This window comes from Aquila chrysaetos, chromosome 7, assembly GCF_900496995.4.
Source record: "Aquila chrysaetos chrysaetos chromosome 7, bAquChr1.4, whole genome shotgun sequence".
NCBI lineage: Eukaryota > Metazoa > Chordata > Aves > Accipitriformes > Accipitridae > Aquila > Aquila chrysaetos.
This window is the reverse complement of record NC_044010.1, coordinates 33857043-33875623: the sequence shown is the minus strand read 5'-3', so window position 1 is coordinate 33875623 and position 18581 is coordinate 33857043. Positions and strand designations below refer to the sequence as shown.

The 18581-nt window shown below is 37.1% G+C and overlaps 1 protein-coding gene across 2 annotated transcripts in view; it reads left to right on the top strand.

Annotated features, from left to right (window-relative positions):
• The window catches only part of BRWD1 (bromodomain and WD repeat domain containing 1), a 65596-nt gene that overhangs the window by 29242 nt on the left and 17773 nt on the right, over positions 1–18581 (top strand). For both annotated transcript variants that reach the window (XM_030020131.2, XM_030020133.2), the window contains exons 25-34: positions 50–157; positions 524–648; positions 757–839; positions 1294–1405; positions 9310–9371; positions 13271–13426; positions 13715–13835; positions 16069–16194; positions 16866–16941; positions 18167–18211. In XM_030020131.2, the coding sequence (XP_029875991.1) occupies positions 50–157; positions 524–648; positions 757–839; positions 1294–1405; positions 9310–9371; positions 13271–13426; positions 13715–13835; positions 16069–16194; positions 16866–16941; positions 18167–18211 (1014 nt within the window). The remainder of the gene's footprint in view (positions 1–49; positions 158–523; positions 649–756; positions 840–1293; positions 1406–9309; positions 9372–13270; positions 13427–13714; positions 13836–16068; positions 16195–16865; positions 16942–18166; positions 18212–18581) is intronic.

Genomic DNA, 18581 nt, shown 5'->3' with positions numbered 1-18581 from the left:
ATACAGGAAAACATTTATTGTTTGCGTTTTGGGTTGGTTTTTTTTTTAGGTAATATATTTCCGACAAGGACATGAAGCTTACATTGAAGCAGTTAGAAGAAATAACATTTATGAACTGAATCCACACAAGGAGCCATGGAGAAAAGTAGTCCTTAGGGTAGGTCTGTATAGAAGATAATGTGAGTTCAATACTAGTATGCTGTGAATGAAGAGTGGTATTACACTTTGCAAAACATTGATTTGTGAGGTTGTGCCGTTTCCATAATGTTTCCCTATGGAAACAATAGGGGAAAGTGTCTTCAATTACCAGAGTATCTTCAGAGTTAACTGTGGGCCTATAAATAGCTGTGTTAAAATTACTAAGTCTAACAAACTGTCTTGCATTGAAATCTCAAATACAGTTTCAATATTTTTGGCTTTTTGGATGTGTGTACAATTCATGTGCTTGCTTAACTAATGTTAAATTAATAGTTCTGTGCATAGTCCAGAAGGTAATACTTGCTGAAACTGTTCTTACCTGTAGGATCAAGAATTGGTAAAAATTGTTGGAATTAGATATGAAGTTGGTCCTCCCACATTGTGTTGCCTCAAGCTTGCCTTTATAGATCATGCCACCGGAAAACACACAGACAAATCATTTTCCATCAGGTATATGCATCTTTATTTTTCTGAAAAGTATTTAAAAATATGTTTCTTTTTAAGCTTCTTCTAAAGCCCTAAGGCACACACATGAAAGGGATTATTTTTTTTATCTAGATACCATGATATGCCAGATGTTATCGACTTCCTTATATTACGTCAGTTCTATGATGAAGCACGGCAAAGGAACTGGCAAGCTTGTAAGTGTGTCTTCTAAGTATTTGACTAAACAATTTTGAAATAAAAAGCTTGTTCTTAGCTAATTCGTGAATGTGCTAGATGCTACTTGCTTTTAACTTCAGAGGGCTGTCTGGTAGGTAAGGTCCCTTTGCCCATTAGAAATTTAAGCCTACTAACTGCTGTATTAAGCATTTTGGAGGTATTACCATAGATCTAAGATACAGTTTTCAAAACATATATTGAGACTCTAGTGTTCCCTTTTCTTATTTTACAGCTAAGTAGCAAACTTCCTTAGATTGTAGCACTTGTGTGTTTTTGGCATAATAAGTTGTCTCATATTTTATTGAGTATCAGTGGGTTTAGAACTTTAAACTGAAATACACCGATCAAAATTTTTTCTAATTGCATGTAGAAGAACCATAGTTAAATAACTTTTTCTTAGTAGAATGTCTGAGCAGACTTTTTTTGCTCTAGCTGATAGGTTCCGATCCATTATTGATGATGCATGGTGGTTTGGAACAGTGCTGGGTCAAGAACCGTATCAGCCTCAATATCCAGATAGTCACTTCCAGTGTTACAGTGTTAAGTAAGTATAAAAAAAAATTTACACTTCTAATATTAGTAGTGTGGGTTGCCTCTTAGATAGCTGGCTTATTGGTATGAGGATATATAAATTGTTCAAAACGTTTTACTGGTTGTATTATCACTTCTTAATGGTTTCAAGTGGCTAATCTAGGGACAATGTGAATATGTAACTTGTGGCAACTTTTTAGTGAATAGTAGTACAGTAAAAGAAGTTATTGACCTCTTTCATGTTTGTGAATCACTTTCTGTAATGACTAGTGCTGAATCTCTTCCATGAAACAAGCAGTGCAATTTCCAGTGTATGTTAATGATTATTCTTCATTGATAATTGGTTTTGGATGGGGCATGCTGAATTTCTTCTGTTGTTGCTGACATCATGATCCTTATGCTTCAAGTTCTTACACTTCTGTCTTTCGTGTTACAGTGCACAAGAGCAAGTATATGTATAAGATGATCTCATGCTATCACTTGAGACTCCTGTAGAGGATGTTTCCAAATGTTGCACTCTCTTCATGCTTGACACATTGTCGTGGTTTAACCCCAGCCAGCAGCTAAGAACCAGGCAGCTGTTCACTCACTTCCCTGCCCTGCAGTGGGATGGGGGAGAGAATCGGAAAAAGAAAAAAAAGTAAAACTCGTGGGTTGAGATAAGAACAGTTTAATAGAACAGAAAGGTAGAAAATAATAATAATAATAAAGTGACAATAGTAATAATAAAAGGATTGGAATATACAAGTGATGTACAATGCAGTTGCTCACCACTTGTTAACCGACAGCCAGTTAGTTCCTGAGCAGTGATTCCCCCCAGCCCCACTCCCTCCAGTTTATATACTAGACATGACATCACATGGTATGGAATATCCCTTTGGCCAGTTTGGGTCAGCTGCCCTGGCTGGGTGCCCTCCCAAATTGTCATGCCCCTCCATCCTTCTTGCTGGCTGGGCATGAGAAGCTGAAAAATCCTTGGCTTGTTGGCGAAGTAGCGTTTAGACTAACTGAAAATATCAATGTGTTATCAACATTCTTCTCATACTGAACCCAAAACATGACACTATACCAGCTACTAGGAGGAAAGTTAACTCTACCCCAGCCGAAACCAGGACAGTATCCACCCCTTATTCCATACCATTTACCTCATGCTCAGTTCCCATACTTTCTGTTGCATCCTAGTCAATCATCATCACCTTTTCCGTCCTTTGAGCTATAGAGCGATAGATATATATGTATACACAGATATCATTCCTTTAGTTTATGGGCCATGTTTATAAAACGTTCGTTGAGTTAATTTAGTCCCCAACTTTGGGCTCTATCTGTCATACCAGCCTTTCTGGGCAGGAGGGATGGTGCAAAGGCCTCTCAGTCGGCAGAGCAGGATCGGGCTTCAGTGCGGTGTGGCGAGCAGGTGACATTGGATGTAGCAGGAGGTGTGCAATGTTGGATTGTTGCATGCTGAGGTCAGTTCTGGTTCTATCCCTACTGCGCTTCGCTCAGTTTTATCAAAGTTCATTCTTGCTTGATCTAAGTGATTCTTACTGTAATACTATGGATATAGCATAGAACAATTATAGTAATGATAACATACAGTAGCAGGTTTATATAGCAACTAACATCATACAGTTTAATTCTGGTTATTCTCACCTAAAAACAAATCCCCTTGAGTCACACTTCGGACTTCCCCATCTTTTCGCATCACCCACCAAGTGCACCCAGGTCCTTGAGCAAAAGCAATCCCACGAATGGGTTTACCCTTTGCCCAAGGCAGGAGTAACCCAGACTGTTTTCCCTAACATATTTTTTATGTGCACTACAGGGACTTTATCCCCTTCTACAGTATGTAAAAGTTCTGATTGGGCAGGGCCATTCCACTTGGCAGATCCTCTGGTGTTGAGTAACCAGGTGGCTTTTGCTAAATGTGTATCCCAATGTTTGAAGATTCTCTCCCACGTTGCTCTCAATGTAGTCTTTACCAGTTCATTGTATCATTCGATTTTCCCAGAGGCTGGTGCGTGATAGGGGATGTGATATACCCACTCAATGCCATGCTCTTTGGCCCAGGTGTCTATAAGGTTGTTTCGGAAATGAGTCCTGTTGTCTGACTCAGTTCTTTCTGGGGTGCCCGTGTCACCACAAGACTTGCTTTTCAAGGTCCAGTATAGTGTTCGGGTGGTGGCATGAGGCACAGGATATGTTTCCAGCCATCTGGTGGTTGCTTCCACTGTTGTAAGCACATGGCACTTTCCTTGGTGAGTTTGTGGGAGTGTGATATAGTAAATCTGCCAGGCTTCCCCATATTTATATTTCAGCCATCACCCTCCATACCACAGGGGTTTTAGCTGCTTGGCTTGCTTAATTGCAGCATATATTTCACATTCATGGATAACTTGTGCAATAGTATCCATAGTCAAGTCCACCCCTTGATCATGAGCCCATCTATATGTTGCATCTCTTCCCTGATGGCCTGAGGTGTCATGGGCCCACCGAGCCATAAATAGCTCACCCTTATGTTGCCAGTCCAGATCAACCTGAATGTGAAGACAGAACTTGAGTCTCTTCACTGCCTAGTGGTATTCTGCCATATTCCCTGTTGTGTAAATCCCCCTTGGGATTTCACCTTTTGATTTCCTCTTTGGGTGATATTTAGCCAGATAACTTGCAGATAATGTAAGCCTGTGTTACCTGTAACAGACAAATCCCATTGACCAGTCTACTTGTCAGGAGATAATACTGCCTAGATGAAGGCATATAATATCAAGTACATTGTTCAAAACATGGCAAATTGAGCAAATCAAGGGTATTAGAGTAGAAAAAAATAACTACTTAAACAGGAAAGGCCAGGAACATCCAAGTCAAACTAACTGGTAACAAGGTAGCTGGACCCATACCTTCTTTACGTAGGCGTGTTCTGAAAAATGACTCCCTGCTATCCCCCCACGATGGTTTGACATTAATGGTGTTCATGTGCACCTTCTTTCATATCGACAAAGAGGTCCTTTACACAAAGGAGAAGAAAGGTGAACAAAGATAACTCTGGACCTCAGTGTTCAGAATCTGGATATTGTCCTTGTCCTTCCCTGTCCAAGTTGTCTGGTATGGTTCTGGGATCTTGCTTGCTTTGGATTCCCCCAGCAAGGGAGGACTGTAAGAATAATCAGTGAATACATAATATTCCTATTTCTGTCACGACCAGAGATTCTTCACATGTCTTTTACAGTATATTTGATATTCAGAGTTTCATTGTTAGAGGGCTTTTTTTTTTTTTCCCCACTCAGAAGCTTTTGAACCTGTTGCTTGTCCCAAAGAAAGGAAGTACTTGTAGCTAATAGACAATTCTGTGAGACTGCCAAGATTGTGTTACGTATTTTGGTTCCTTGTCTCATCTATTTGATTTGTCATTTGTCCTGTTGATTTTCTGTAGTTGAAAGGTGTAAGTAACTTCCAGACTGAAGTTCTTGCCTGTATGCTTTTGACAAGTGAATTTTCACTTTTGCTTCTACAGCTACAGTTAGCACATTGGCACTCTTAATGTGCCATAAATAAAAGTGGCATCAATGTTAAGTCTCTACAACAGATCATCTGACCATAAAGGACTTTTTCATGTTCTTGACAGTGATAAAGCTAAGACTGCTCCACATATAAAGGAGCTGTCAGTATGTGCGAATACTTGTTTTTTCTTTCTGACAGTTGCTTAATCACCCACAATGAGAAAGTACATACAGACGAAAAACTGAAATCCAGACTATCTGTACATTGATTTCTTGCCCTCATTTCATTCTCCTTTGGACTCCTCTTTTACATAGAGAGAGGATCTTGACAAACTAAGAGTGCTGAATGCTTACTGACATCTTACTCGTGTTCCAGGCATGAGGGATAGTACGCTTGGAGCATATCTCCTGCAGGTGATTTAGGGGTAAAAATATTCAAGTTACTGGCTAGTATATTTTCCCTTCTTTTGTAAAATGATGTACAGAGTAAGAATCCACTGAGTCCAGATACCAGTATGAAAATACAACTAAGTCTTATTTCAGAGTACTGAATTTTATCTGTTAGATAGCTCAAAGCCTTTGATATGCTACCATGGGGAATATATGTTACCTTTCATGTTATACCTTTCATATGTTCTGTTATGTTACCACAGTTGTTCCTTAAGAGTAAGTTCAGATGGATTTTTTGGTTTTCTTAGCCAGTTCAAAATCAAGTTTCCAGTTATGAAAAAGAGCCTTTAGCCCATTTCCTAGATTCCTTTCTTTCTTCTGTGAACGCTAAAGGATATTTCAGTATTTTAATGTACCAGCCTTTAACAGAGGAAAGTCTAGAGCTGCTTTGAAGTTAGCTTAATAATTGAATAGGTAAGGAATGCAGTGTTCCCTAAAGACCATTTTCAAAAGAGAGCTCTTTAAAGATTTGTGCTGCTTTAGAACAGAGTCACATTCTCTACAACCTTGACTCACAAACAGCTCTTCTAGAGAAGCTTCCTAAGATATGTATGTGAAAAATGTCTGGAGTGTTTTGCAGGTATAGTTAGGTTTTGTGATTTGGCTGGGTCCTTAGCTCTTCTCGTAAATATGATCCATTGTTCAAGAATCTTAAGTCTTGTCTACCCAAGAATCTGCATGTGGTTCAGCAGCAGTAGCTTCCTAATCTGCATTCATATACTTTGTACAAATTTGCTTTTGGATGCAAAAAGATTTTTAAATACACTTCATGGGAAAAAACCAACCTAAACGGAAATGGTTGACTCTGTCTTGGAAAAACTGCAATATGCTGTCTCTCTTCCTCACTCAGGATTTGGGTTATGGTGGTTTTTTCAATGGTAGAATTTTGCTAATCCAGCTGAGTTTGAGCATCTGCAATTGTTCTTCACCACTTCTGAGGCAAAGAGCTTTATTGGAATAGAAGTGCTTTTTATTTTATACCAGAAACAACCTTTGAAAGTTGGCTTCAAAACACTCAATGACAGAGTGTGTGGGAAACCACATTTGAATGAGAGGAAGGGGGAGTAATTGTCACAACTTAACTGAAAGTCTTATTGGTAACCAGGTTGTCACACACTTAGGAATCATCTCAAATTATCAGCATCACAGTTGTATAGATAATAAATAAATAGAAGATGTATAAATTGGATGTTTTGTTATTTTATTGGCCAGACAAAAATAGGTATTTGTGTAGAAGCAGCTTTATATATTACTAAGTTGTGTTACCTGGACGAATGGAGCTTTAGTAGAATTAAATGGGGCTTAAGCTGTACTAAACTGTATTGATAAAGACTTTCATGCAATATTATGAAGTAGTATATACGTTTATGAATACCAAGAACTTCTCAAGTATTGTACATTAATTGGGGAGGAGAACTGAATAGATGAACTTTTGGAACTCTGTTAGTTCATAAACATCAAACAGGCTGAGTGTGCATGGATCTAAGTCTTCCTAAGTCAATGGGTGATCCAAAATAATGGAGAGGTGCTCTTGCCTGAGCAGAGTTTTAGTTATAAAATATTATGAGGATGATCATCTCAATTTTCAGTTTATTTGAAAAAAATACACAGGAGGTATTAGACCAAATATCTAAGTTTTTTAAGTCATAAGAAATAGATGGCATTCACCCAGGCATTTGAAGAACTCTGATACGAAACCCCTGGCAAAGCTGCAAACTATCCTACAGTTGGACCCTGTACTAGAGGACTGGCAGATTGCTGTTGTAACTATTGCCAACAGAAAAGGCTCTGGAGGGAAATTGGTGAACTGTAGACAGATACATGTGACTTCAGTTTCTGGTACGTGCCTATAATAAAGAATAATGCTATTGGGCATAAGGATAAACCCAGCTGCAGGAAAGAGCCAGCACTGCATCTGTACAGGGAAGTTCTGCCTCTCTACGCCTTTTGAAGTTCTATGACTTTGTTAGTAAGTGTATGAATAAAGTGGACAGTGGAGAGCATATATTTAGATTTTTTTCAAGAAGCCCTTGAAGGGATTTTTCTTCCAAGAGATGTTAAAGAAACTAAGATGACATAGGGTTGGAGCAAATACTTCTATGTGTTGAAAATTGGTTAAAGGATAGGGTGCATAAGAGTGGTTCTTAACAATCATATTTCAGCCTGGAATAGCGCGCTCCCCCAGGAATTGATGCTGGGACCAGCTTTATTCAGTGTCCTTCTAAGCCTCTTGGAGGGCATGCACAATGAAATATCCAAGGTCTATAAATATGGCAAGTCATTTCAGGTTAGTAGTCAAATACCATCCTAAAGGTGAGGACTTTCAGAAGGATGTCATAAAACTGACTGGGTAAAAAAGTGCCAGATAATTTTCAGTGCAAACATATGTTAGGTAGGACATCTGAGGGAACAATGGTCTTATTTGTGCTTATATGACATTGAGCCCATTAGTAGATTCAGCTGAAGACAGAAATCTTGAGGTAGTCATTGACAATTCTTAAAACGTCAGCGGTGTGTGCAGTGGCAGCTACAAAAACCAACAAGGTGTTGGCCACCATCAGAAAGGATATCAAGGACAAAACAGTATTGCTCACTGCTTTCTAGCACTGTGGTGTGCTGATGACTTGATGCATTTTGGGTCTCACCATCTAAAGGAAGATGTAACGACTTTGGGAAAGGTGCGAAGAAGGGCAACGAAAATGATTAAGAATATGTACCAGATGCTTTGTGGGTTAAGACTAAAAAAAATGTGACTCTTCAGATGGAAGAGAAGGGTGAAAGGGTTGCATTCATAATTCACAAAATTGTAAAGGTGATAGGCAAGGTGAATAGAGAATTATTATTTACCAGATTCTGTGATGATAGAACTAGAGGTGTATGTTGAAATCTGTAGGGGGGTTGTTTAAAAGAGTTTGGGTTTGATTTTTTTTTTTTTTTTTTTTTTTTAACATTGGGTGTAGTGAACTGTGGAAGTACATTTACACAGGAGGCTGTGGAAACAGTATTAGCAGGTTCAAAAAGGTGTTAGACAAAAATAAACAGATACTAAAGGAAATAGCTTGGGATGTATTCACAAACATGCCTGGAGGAATACAGTGATCATGAATGGTGGAAGTACGGGTAGAGTGGACTTGTACCAGGATCATATGGTCTCCGTAAATGGCATCTCCCAATAATAGTTTCAAAGACACAAATTATTGGTCTAGCTGGAGGAGTAGGGCGTTCAGCTGATCCAGTTGGGCATTTCTTATCTTTGAAATACCAAAATTTGTTGGTATTTTTTGTGTTGTTAAAAACATGTAAAAATCTGCCCAAATGTGGTAGGATTTGGAGAGATCTCAAAATGATACTTATACCTAACAGTTAAGTATTAGAGTGAATATACAGATACCTTATCAATATCAACTGTGTTTGCCTTTGCTTCCTCTTGGTCCTTACTTTTAACTTTAGTTTCTTCATTTTATACTTACCCTTTTCTTTGTCTTAATGTGGTATGCCTTATAAAATGAAATGTTAATATACCAAATACCTTACTTATTGTTCTTCCTTTCTCTGAGACATTCCATGGACTTGGACAGCTACTGTTGTGGTTAGCAAAAAAATCCTCTCTCCTGCGTGTTTTTTCTTGTATCTTCCCCTTGATGTTGTTATCTCATTTCTCCAAGTGTATGGCTTATTTTTCTTCTGCAACTTCTTGATACAGGCTTTGTAAAATTGATTTTTGTATTGGGTAAGTTGCATATAGCCAAAATCAGGAGCACAATTTTAATTTGAAATTCATTATGAAGAGTGTTTCCTTTTTGCACTGTGACAGCTGATTGCTAGCTAATGCTTTTGTTTATATGCATGTTTATACAGTATATTTTATTAATACCTAAAAATAGCTGTGATTTAAATATGCTTGGAGGGAATACTTCTGAGTCAAGATAACTTTAAATTCTTAACTGTTTTTTTTTTTAACTGGGTGAATCAGATGGGACAACGGTGAAATTGAAAAGCTTAGCCCGTGGGACATGGAACCAGTTCCTGATAATGGTAGGTGGAAACTCCCTTAATAAAACAGTTTGATGTGCTTCTCCCTCTTTCCAGTTCCTTTGTTTCATGCAGGTAGTGGACCTTAGATGATTTGTATCTTTCTTCCGACTCTTGTCACTAAGTCATCCGAGTACAGTATCCATTGTGCATGTCTACTTAACAGGTGGAACCGATATGGTAATAGTTACCCTTTAAATTATAGAGGATGTCAGCAGGGTGTCTCTGTGCATTTAGGCAAGGAAGTTCTTAAAGACAGTCTCGCTTCAGATTTGATGAAACACCTTGAATATACCTATATTTTTTCCCTTTGCGTCTTCCAGAGCAATTTTGAAGGAAATACTTTAAATGTGTACCTCTGGCTTATGCCATAACACCTGCTACCTCCAAATGTCAAGTTTCAAAAACATCTCAAGTTTCAAAAAACTAGTTTGTTGTAATACTTTATAGTAGAAGGGGATAGGGGAAGAATATGTATAAAATAATTTCCAGTCTGCAAATGCTTACTGCATATGGTTTAAAACCAGCAATTTATAAAGTTTGCTCGTCAAATCCAAATTAGCTGTAAATGAAAAAGTTGGATTCCTAGTTTGTCTTATTCAAGTCAGTTTTCCAGTGCATGTCAGTACCAGCTGGGTGGAGGGAGGAAAGTTTGTGAAATAGTGAGAGTGGTTACTGAACAAGCTGTTAAAAAGATACTGATTTTCTTAATAACCTTTTCTAGGAGTTAGCTTGTTTCCCAGACACCAGAAAGGCTTACGCTAGATCTTTTTCTTAATACGAGTATATTGTACACACATGGGTGTTCTCAGTAGCCACCTGACTGTCTAATCTTCGAAGCATTAGCTGGCTGCTTCAGTCATATTGTGATGATAAATTCTGCAAAACAGTCCGAAATCAAAATGTGAATTGAAATCTTTGTACGGTTTAGTTTCTAGAAAACAAGTCATCAGCAGGCTTTTGGTTTTGTATACACAGATTTAGTTGAAACATTCCATTTTCTCATCACCAACATCTGTCTCCTCCTAACATACGGAAGCTTTTCTTATTCATTGTGAACTGGTTAGTGCTTCCCATATATGTCACTAAGAGACAGTCATGTTATTGTTAAAGGCTCACAAGCCTTACATGTGAACTTAAGTCAGGATTTATTTTGTTAACAGGACAAATTGTATCAATTTCTTCTGAATGCTGTATACTATGGTTTAAGTTGCTGTTTATATCAGTGTATTAGTTACCACTTCTTCCTCCTATGGATTGAAATAGAGTAGTGTTCTCAACTACTTAGGTTTGATAGCATAAAGGAACCAGAATTCTTGAAATTGCTACACTGGCAATGTAATGACAGAGACATCTTATAGAAGCTAATTTAAATCTGGATAGTGTTACATGTGTAAGTCGTCATTTGCTTGTTATATCAGAGGCAAAATTTAACTTATTTCTTTAATAAGTTGTTACTTTGCCATGTCGAGAGCTAAAGGTTTGATTGATCTGCGGAGCTATGACTTTACCATAGGAAGGCTGGGAAAGGACACACACACAAAAAAAAAGCTATAAGCTAGTGTGTTTTTTGTGGTCAAGGTCAAAGAATTGAGAAGAACATCCTCTGAACAGGTCAAGGATAAGTACCACAGCAGCCACTAGGCGAGAGGAAGAACAAAAATTGTCTAAACACAGTCTGGAACTCTTTATTTTCTACGTTTCTTTCTACGCTTCTACTTTCTACAGAGTGCCAGGCAGAAAATGGCACTCTGTAGGGAAGTAAAGCTCTTACAGAAAGGTTTTGTGCATTTATAGAAAACATTATTATGTTAACAATACAGTATAAAACAGGGGTTAAACCCCTTCTCCTTTGCTTTCTTTTCCTTTCTTCAGTTGAATGACAGATCAAATTGAAATTGTACCTCGCATTTGCCACTGTTCTCTCAAAATATTTCTTCTTCATTCAGTTTACTAAGATAGATGTATGGGAGAAGAACAGCACTGAAGTTGGACTAACTAGCAGGTCACAACTTTAATTTGTTACCTTTTGTATCCTGCAAGCATAAGTTTTGTGTCATGATTATCAAGATACAGTATCAGATGTCAAACTCTTTTCTTGTCAGGGACAATGCAGCCAAGACCAGGAAAAGCTGGTGCATATGGACCTGAACATTCAGTTTTGAACAGCCTGCTTACTAAACCACTATTGGTGTGGACTGGCTGTTGTATCTATTAACTGTCTGTACCTGTACTGTAAGCACTGCAACCCTCCTTCTGGGGGTTCAGCTTTCTGTGACCCATTTACTCCTGAAGGTTAGACCATGTGGTCATACTATGTATAAAAAACATGCCAGGAGTTATGACAAGTCTTCTGTGTCACATGTACCAGGGTGCTGCAAAGAACAAAAAGCAAAGATCTTTACATGCTTGTTGAGAAGGACAGTTTTGTTTGTTTTAGTCTGTCATTCTGCTTTAGTTGTTACTCCTGCAGGAGAAAATCCCTCTTGAGCGCTTATGCAGTGGAGTAGCAGATACCATGTTGAGTTCTTCTTGACACAGCCCTGTATAAGTGTAGAAGCACTACCTGCAGCTTTCTCTTTAGTGTTGTCTTCAGGAAGTTTGGTTGCAGAATTTGTTTCAGGTCAAAGATGAGTTAGAAGGAGCATCTAGTGAGTTGCCTCTGCCCATTCAGCTTTTCCTAGCACCTTTTTGTATTTTATCCATTTGTTTCTTGAAGAACTGCTTCATCTTTAATACTATTTCAGTGGATAACAAATACTGTTAGGGCTCCATCAATGCAATAATGAACAGAGAACTAGAAATGACTTTGGGTTATTAAGACTAACCCTGTTCAGCTGAAAGAAAAAATAGGTCTTTTTGTAAACCTAGAAGATCCCCCACTAAAGCTTGTTTGTTTTCCTCTATAGTAGTTGTAGCTGAAATGTATTTTAGAATTTGTATGCAACATATTCATGGATTACAGGCATTTTAACACTGTGAAGGATCCTATCCTCTTTCCTGCTTTCATTTTTAATGGACAGATTCTCAGACGCTAATTAAGCTTACATGCTTTATACTGTTGAATTTTTCTGCTAATAAAAAATAATTTCTCTGCTAATTCTGGTTGTCCTAATCAGTACAGAGAAGCTATCTTGCCTACCCACGGTGTCTGATCAGGAACCTTCACATGCTTGTTCCTTTTCAAGTGCTCAAATAAGGAACTTAGCTTTTAAAAAACAGTGAAAGTGCAGAAACTGCAGATGTACTAAAAACAATCTGTGGACTTGAGGGGGAAAGATATCCAGGGATAATACATTATCTACTCAATCATTCTGCATTGGCCAGATTGCATTAGTCTTTGGAAGCCTGACTCTTTCTACAGAACCATACATCACAGCTTTATATTTCTACTAGTTCTTATTGCTTTGAAACAATTAATCTGCCATGTTAAAAATAACTGTTTTTTAAAAATGGCCAAAAGATCACAGTTACTAATACCAGGAAGGATGTCACAAAGTATATTGCCTATCTTGCTCATGTTTAAAGGTTCGGGACGCAAATTGACTCATTAAACTAAGTTATGATCCTGTGAAGTTTAGGGCATGCATTTAAAATAAAAGCATATAAACAACTCTTCTGAGTTTAACTCCTCTTCTATGTCTAGTGCTTAGATGAAGAGAGGAAAGAGTCTTCTGGAAATTCAGAACTGCAGAAAAGGCGATTAAAGGATAGCTTTGCTGTTGTATGCATTTTGTGTACTACTTTTCCCAATAGTCTTAGCATCAAATTCCACTTTAAGGCAAGAATTTTTTTGTCAGTTATGAGCATATGAATATTTAATAAGCATGAGTACTTAACAATCCATCTTGTTGTTTTGTGTTCTCACTTCTTATCCTTTCCTATTTGCTATCACTCTTCAGTTGATCAGCCTGAAGAATTAGGAGCTAGTGTTTCTGTGACTTTTGAAGAGGTGGAGAAGCTCCTATACAAACCCCAAGAAGGGGAGTGGGGAATGAGATCTCGTGATGAAGCATGTGAACGGATTATCAGTGGTATTGATCAGCTTCTGACTCTTGGTGAGCATGTAACCTAAGCTTTAGGTAGTTTTCTCCTAATGTTACATTTATAAACAGCTCCCTGGAATATCCGTGGCATCATTTAAAAATTCCCTGTGATAAAGTACTGTAAACGTTCATACATTTTTATGTGCAGTTCTTTCTGTTTGTCTGTACTGAGACTTATATATTTTTATACATCATGGGTTTTATCAAGGATAATTATATTTAGCTATTGAACACCTGGCTTAATTGTCATAGGCATACAAGTGTTGAAATAGTTTGTTTAATCTTGCTGTTTCTTAACAGACATTTCAGCAGCTTTTGCTGGTCCAGTTGACCTGTGTACATATCCCAAGTACTGTACTGTGATTGCTTATCCGACAGACCTGAACACTATTCGGACAAGACTGGCTAACCGATTTTACAGGTTAGTACTAGCAGTAGAAACAAGGGAGAACATGGCCTTGACTTTGTACATTGTGAGAAGTTCTAAACTTTTTTTAGTAAGAAGAGCAATTATTCTTTTTACAAGCATTCTGAAAACCAATAATCCAGTACCTGAATCAGCATTACTATTGTTTTGTAGCAGGGCTCTGATCCTTGATAACTGCAACGTTATATTCATTTTCATTAAGTTTCTTAGTTCTTAAGGAAATTGATTTCAACCTATATTGGTACTGTGTTCAGAGTTACAATAAACACTGATGTTCTTTCTTTGAAAAATCTGCTATTTGAAATTAGTGAATATTAAAAAAAATTGAAGTTACTTCAGTGCTGAAGACTTAATTCAGATTTTGAAGTGCTGTACTTCAGTTACTTTGAACTTGAAGAGGGTTAAGCTCTTAAGTGCTTATTACTTTCAGAAATGGGCTTAAACACAGCGGTGAAATGTTAAATATTACCACCAGCATTTTAAATTATAAAAACTTATGGCAGAGAAAGAAGGAAGAAATTAAAGTGTAGTGATGATATAGTTCTGATTTGCTGGATGTGCTGGGTATCCATAGCTCTAAAAGTAATTTAAGGGTCATCTTCTTCTGGACTTGCATTCAGTGTGTCTGTAAATAAAGTGAAGAGACGTTAATAGTTGTTTTCCTCCCACATAAGACTGGAATAATGTCTTGGGAAATAGTTTGAAATTCTGTAGGTGACTGTCATGGTTTAACCCCAGCCAGCAACTAAGCACCATGCAGCTGCTCACTCACTCACCCCCCACCCAGTGGGATGGGGGAGAGAATCAGGGGGGAAAAAAAGTAAAACTAGTAGGTTGAGATGAGAACAGTTTAATAGAACAGAAAGGAAAAAGAAATAATGATAATAATAGCAATAATAAAATGACAATAATAATAATAATAATAATAGAATTGGAATACACAAGTGATGGCACAATGCAATTGCTCACCACTCTCTGACCAACACCCAGTTAGTTCCCAAGCAGCGATCGCCCCACCAGACCAACTCCCCCCAGTTTATATAATGGGCATGATGCCACATGGTATGGAATACCCCTTTGGCCAGTTTGGGTCAGCTGTCCTGGCTGTGTCCCCTCCCAGCTTCTTGTGCCCCTCCATCCTTCTTGCTGGCTGGACATGAGAAGCTGAAAAATCCTTGACTTAGTCTAAACACTACTTAGCAACAACTGAAAATATCGGTGTGTCATCAACATTATTCTCATACTAAATCCAAAACAACACTACACCAGCTAGTAGAAAGAAAATTAACTCTATCCCCGCTGAAACCAGGACAGTGATGAGCTGCAAACTTGGGGTATCTCTGCTTCACAATTATAAGGAATTGGAAAAATGAATGATAAAAATGAGATTACGTAGTTGTGCTAACTCATTTCTATCAAGTCACAATTTTAATTTGTAGCAGTTTCTACAAATCTGTCGTCTTACAGAGGGCACTGCTTTGACTGGTCAGCTGGCCTCAAAGCAAGGTATTTGAGGGAAGACAGAAAAGAACATCAGAGCTGAGACGTCTTTAAAAATGTAATTAGATGAAAACCTTCTTGTCACTCTCCTTTTTAATTGCTTGTGCCTTGTGTTTATTAGTTAAGAATTACTAAGATACTCCACAACTTCTGTTCCATTTGACAGGGCTTTGTGACAAGCAACTTCTGATGTTTCCAGAATAAATGTTGTAATTTACAGTGGTGGTTAAATAGTACTTTTTCCCCCCTCCTTTTGAATAAGGTCAAATGTCAGCATTTTAAAAAAATGCATGCATTTTTAAAGAATCCAGGGAATCCACAATCCTCAGTATTACTTTGGTGATATTTTATAATTTAGTGATAACAAATACTAGTACTTACTTGGCTAGATGTATTAACTGAATTTTAAGAGTGAAACTAAAGTGTGCTGGAATTTCACAGACTTTCTAAAGGTAGATTATCAATAATGAGTTGGAAAATGAGTGAGTAAAGTGTGCATTGTTGGTTTTGCTTCCTTGAGTGTGTCTCTCTGTGTGTGTATACATATACATACACGCATGCTTTAGTTTTCCATGTGAATGAAAAGTTTGAGACTGAGACTAAGGAGACTTAAAAAAAAGGATATCTATCTTAATCTAATGTGGACAGAAAATTACTAAGATATAATTCTTGCAGTTTTTAAGCTTTTCAGCTTGGTATTAAAGATGCAATTTTTTTTAATTTTAAGGAGAATCTCTGCATTGGTTTGGGAAGTAAGATATATTGAAAGCAATGCTAGGACCTTCAATGAACCTGGGAGTGCTATTGCTAGAGCTGCAAAAAAGATCACTACCCAGCTCTTAAAGTTTATCAAGTAAGTGGTGTTTTAATCTAAAAAGTGCTTGAATACTCGTGCTCTTCAATGGTGGGAGAGTATAAGCATCTTAAAATCCCTTTGTTGTGAATACTGCTTCTTTTGATTTCTTACTATTTTTCAATACATTGCGGGACAGTTGTATAATTCTTTTTGAGTACTATCTTAACTGGAGAAATAGTTAAATCTTCAGTGTAGAGACATTTTAACTTTTTCCCTTAGTAGCATTCACTGGTACTTATAGTTTCAAAATGCCACTTGACATGAAAGTAGCTGAACCTATAAAGTAAGTTCTGTGTTCTGTCTAGCACATGTCTAGAAGTTCCTGTTGCAGCTTATTGGACTTAGTTCAGTTGAGAGGTTTTTTTTTGAAAGAAGTTAGTGTAGGCAGTCTTCCTGCAGGTAGATCAGGCATGAAAGGCCCCTTTCAAATCGCTATTGCTAATTTCACCCTCCTCCCCTCTCTTCTTCTGAAATGCACAGTATGGCAGTTTTTCAGACATAACGTTACTTTGTTAACATTATAATAGTCTTGTGGGTTTTATATTTAATTTAATTCTTAGTTACTGTCTTCCAGTTTGTGTGTAGCTTTTGGTTGTGGTTGGGTTTAATCTAGGAAATTATAGCTATGTTTTTGCTATTCCAGTAACAGAGATCTAATTGCATTACAGTGATCAAGACTGTACAAACATTTTTGACCTATGTAGCACAACAGATGATGAACAAGATTGTCTTGATGCTGATCTGGTAAGCTGCTTTTGTGGATAATTCCAATAATGTATGGTGGTAAGAAAATACCACCATCCTTCAAATACTTTTGGTAAAATTGCTCGATTATTTTCATAGAGATGTTTGTATGTATTTATACATTTACATAGCTAATATGAACATGGAATATATTATGAATGGGGGAATTATGTGAGGAGATGCTTTATTAAAATAATTTTGAGTTGTCAATATTTGTTAAGAAGCATAACAAATACACATTTTATACTATGACTGTGTGCCATCAACTAGAACAATTCTTCCGTGTTTTATGCGTGGCACTGTATTTCTGAAGCATGTTAATAATAAGTATTTCAAGAGTACACAAATAGCTCTCTTTCATAATTATATGCATCTGGTTATTTCTAAGGTCAAAATTGTCATTCATATAGTCATAAATGCTAAAAGCTGACAAGTTGTATAACTATTGCAGTGATGCTTTGGCTCTCAGTTTCTCTGTATACCACAATATGAATCATGCATCAGATATGCATGCCTCACTGAGAATTTAATAAAGTGCATTTATCTAATATCTGATAGAGGTAAATATGCACTGTTTTTACGCAGTGAATGCTATCTGCAGTGCTGTGTGTTTATTAATAGTGTACCTAAAACTGTCCAAACTTATGTCTCTTTTACATTTTGATTTCTAATTTGGCATTTATTAACAAGACTTCATAAAGTTGCAAAGCAGCTGCTCTCCCTTGCAGGTTAATATATAGGGAAGAAATTACTCATTTTACTTCTTTATCTTGCTACTTCAGCATCACCTTAGTACTGCCACATTGTAAGGTTTTTCTTTTTATCCAAAGTAACTAGATCACGTCTTTTCCTAAACTCAGGACAAGCAAAAATCAACAAGTTTTATGACATTTATTATCAGTGAATTGAATTACTGATAATCTTTAGTCATTGAGGTTCAAAGCTGATGGGTATCTCTCATTGCAATTTCTGGTGGTGGTTTTTCCTTTGTATTAAGGACAAGAGTTGGAGTTGGGAATCTTCAGTGGTGGTATCTATGATCTTGCTTTCCAGGTCTCTCAAACACTGTGTTATATTTTTTGATATGCTCGTCTTCTGTCTTATTTAGAGAAATTAGAATAAAAATCTATTTTTACCACAGTATCAAATCTAATGACACTTTGAGCACCCATTACCTATTTTTTCCTACATAATTTTTAAGATTTTTTTTTTTTATTTTGTGCAGGCTGATGAAAAATGTCTTCCAAGAACATCATATAGAAGAAGAAAAGTGAGTTGGCTAATCTTTACTATATATACCCAAATCAGGTCTGGCAGGAAAATTGGTTAACAGACTGCATTGAAATTCTGTGGGAGTGATACTTGGTTTTATAACAATCATAGAACCGAATTTTTCTAATGGTATTAAGGAATTACAAGCTTTGCTTAAATAGGACTTTGCTCTTTTAATGCTTCTGCACTCGTTCAGTATAGTTATCTAGAAAAATCTTGCATACAACTTTGATACCAGTGTTGTTCAGTGTAACAGTTTTCAGTTATCTGTATGATGCTGAAATAAAAGCATTATTCAGCTGAGATGCTTGGAAAAAAGTATTTTGAGTCATGGGTATTATTCAAATCTTTTGAGAATAATTTGGTAT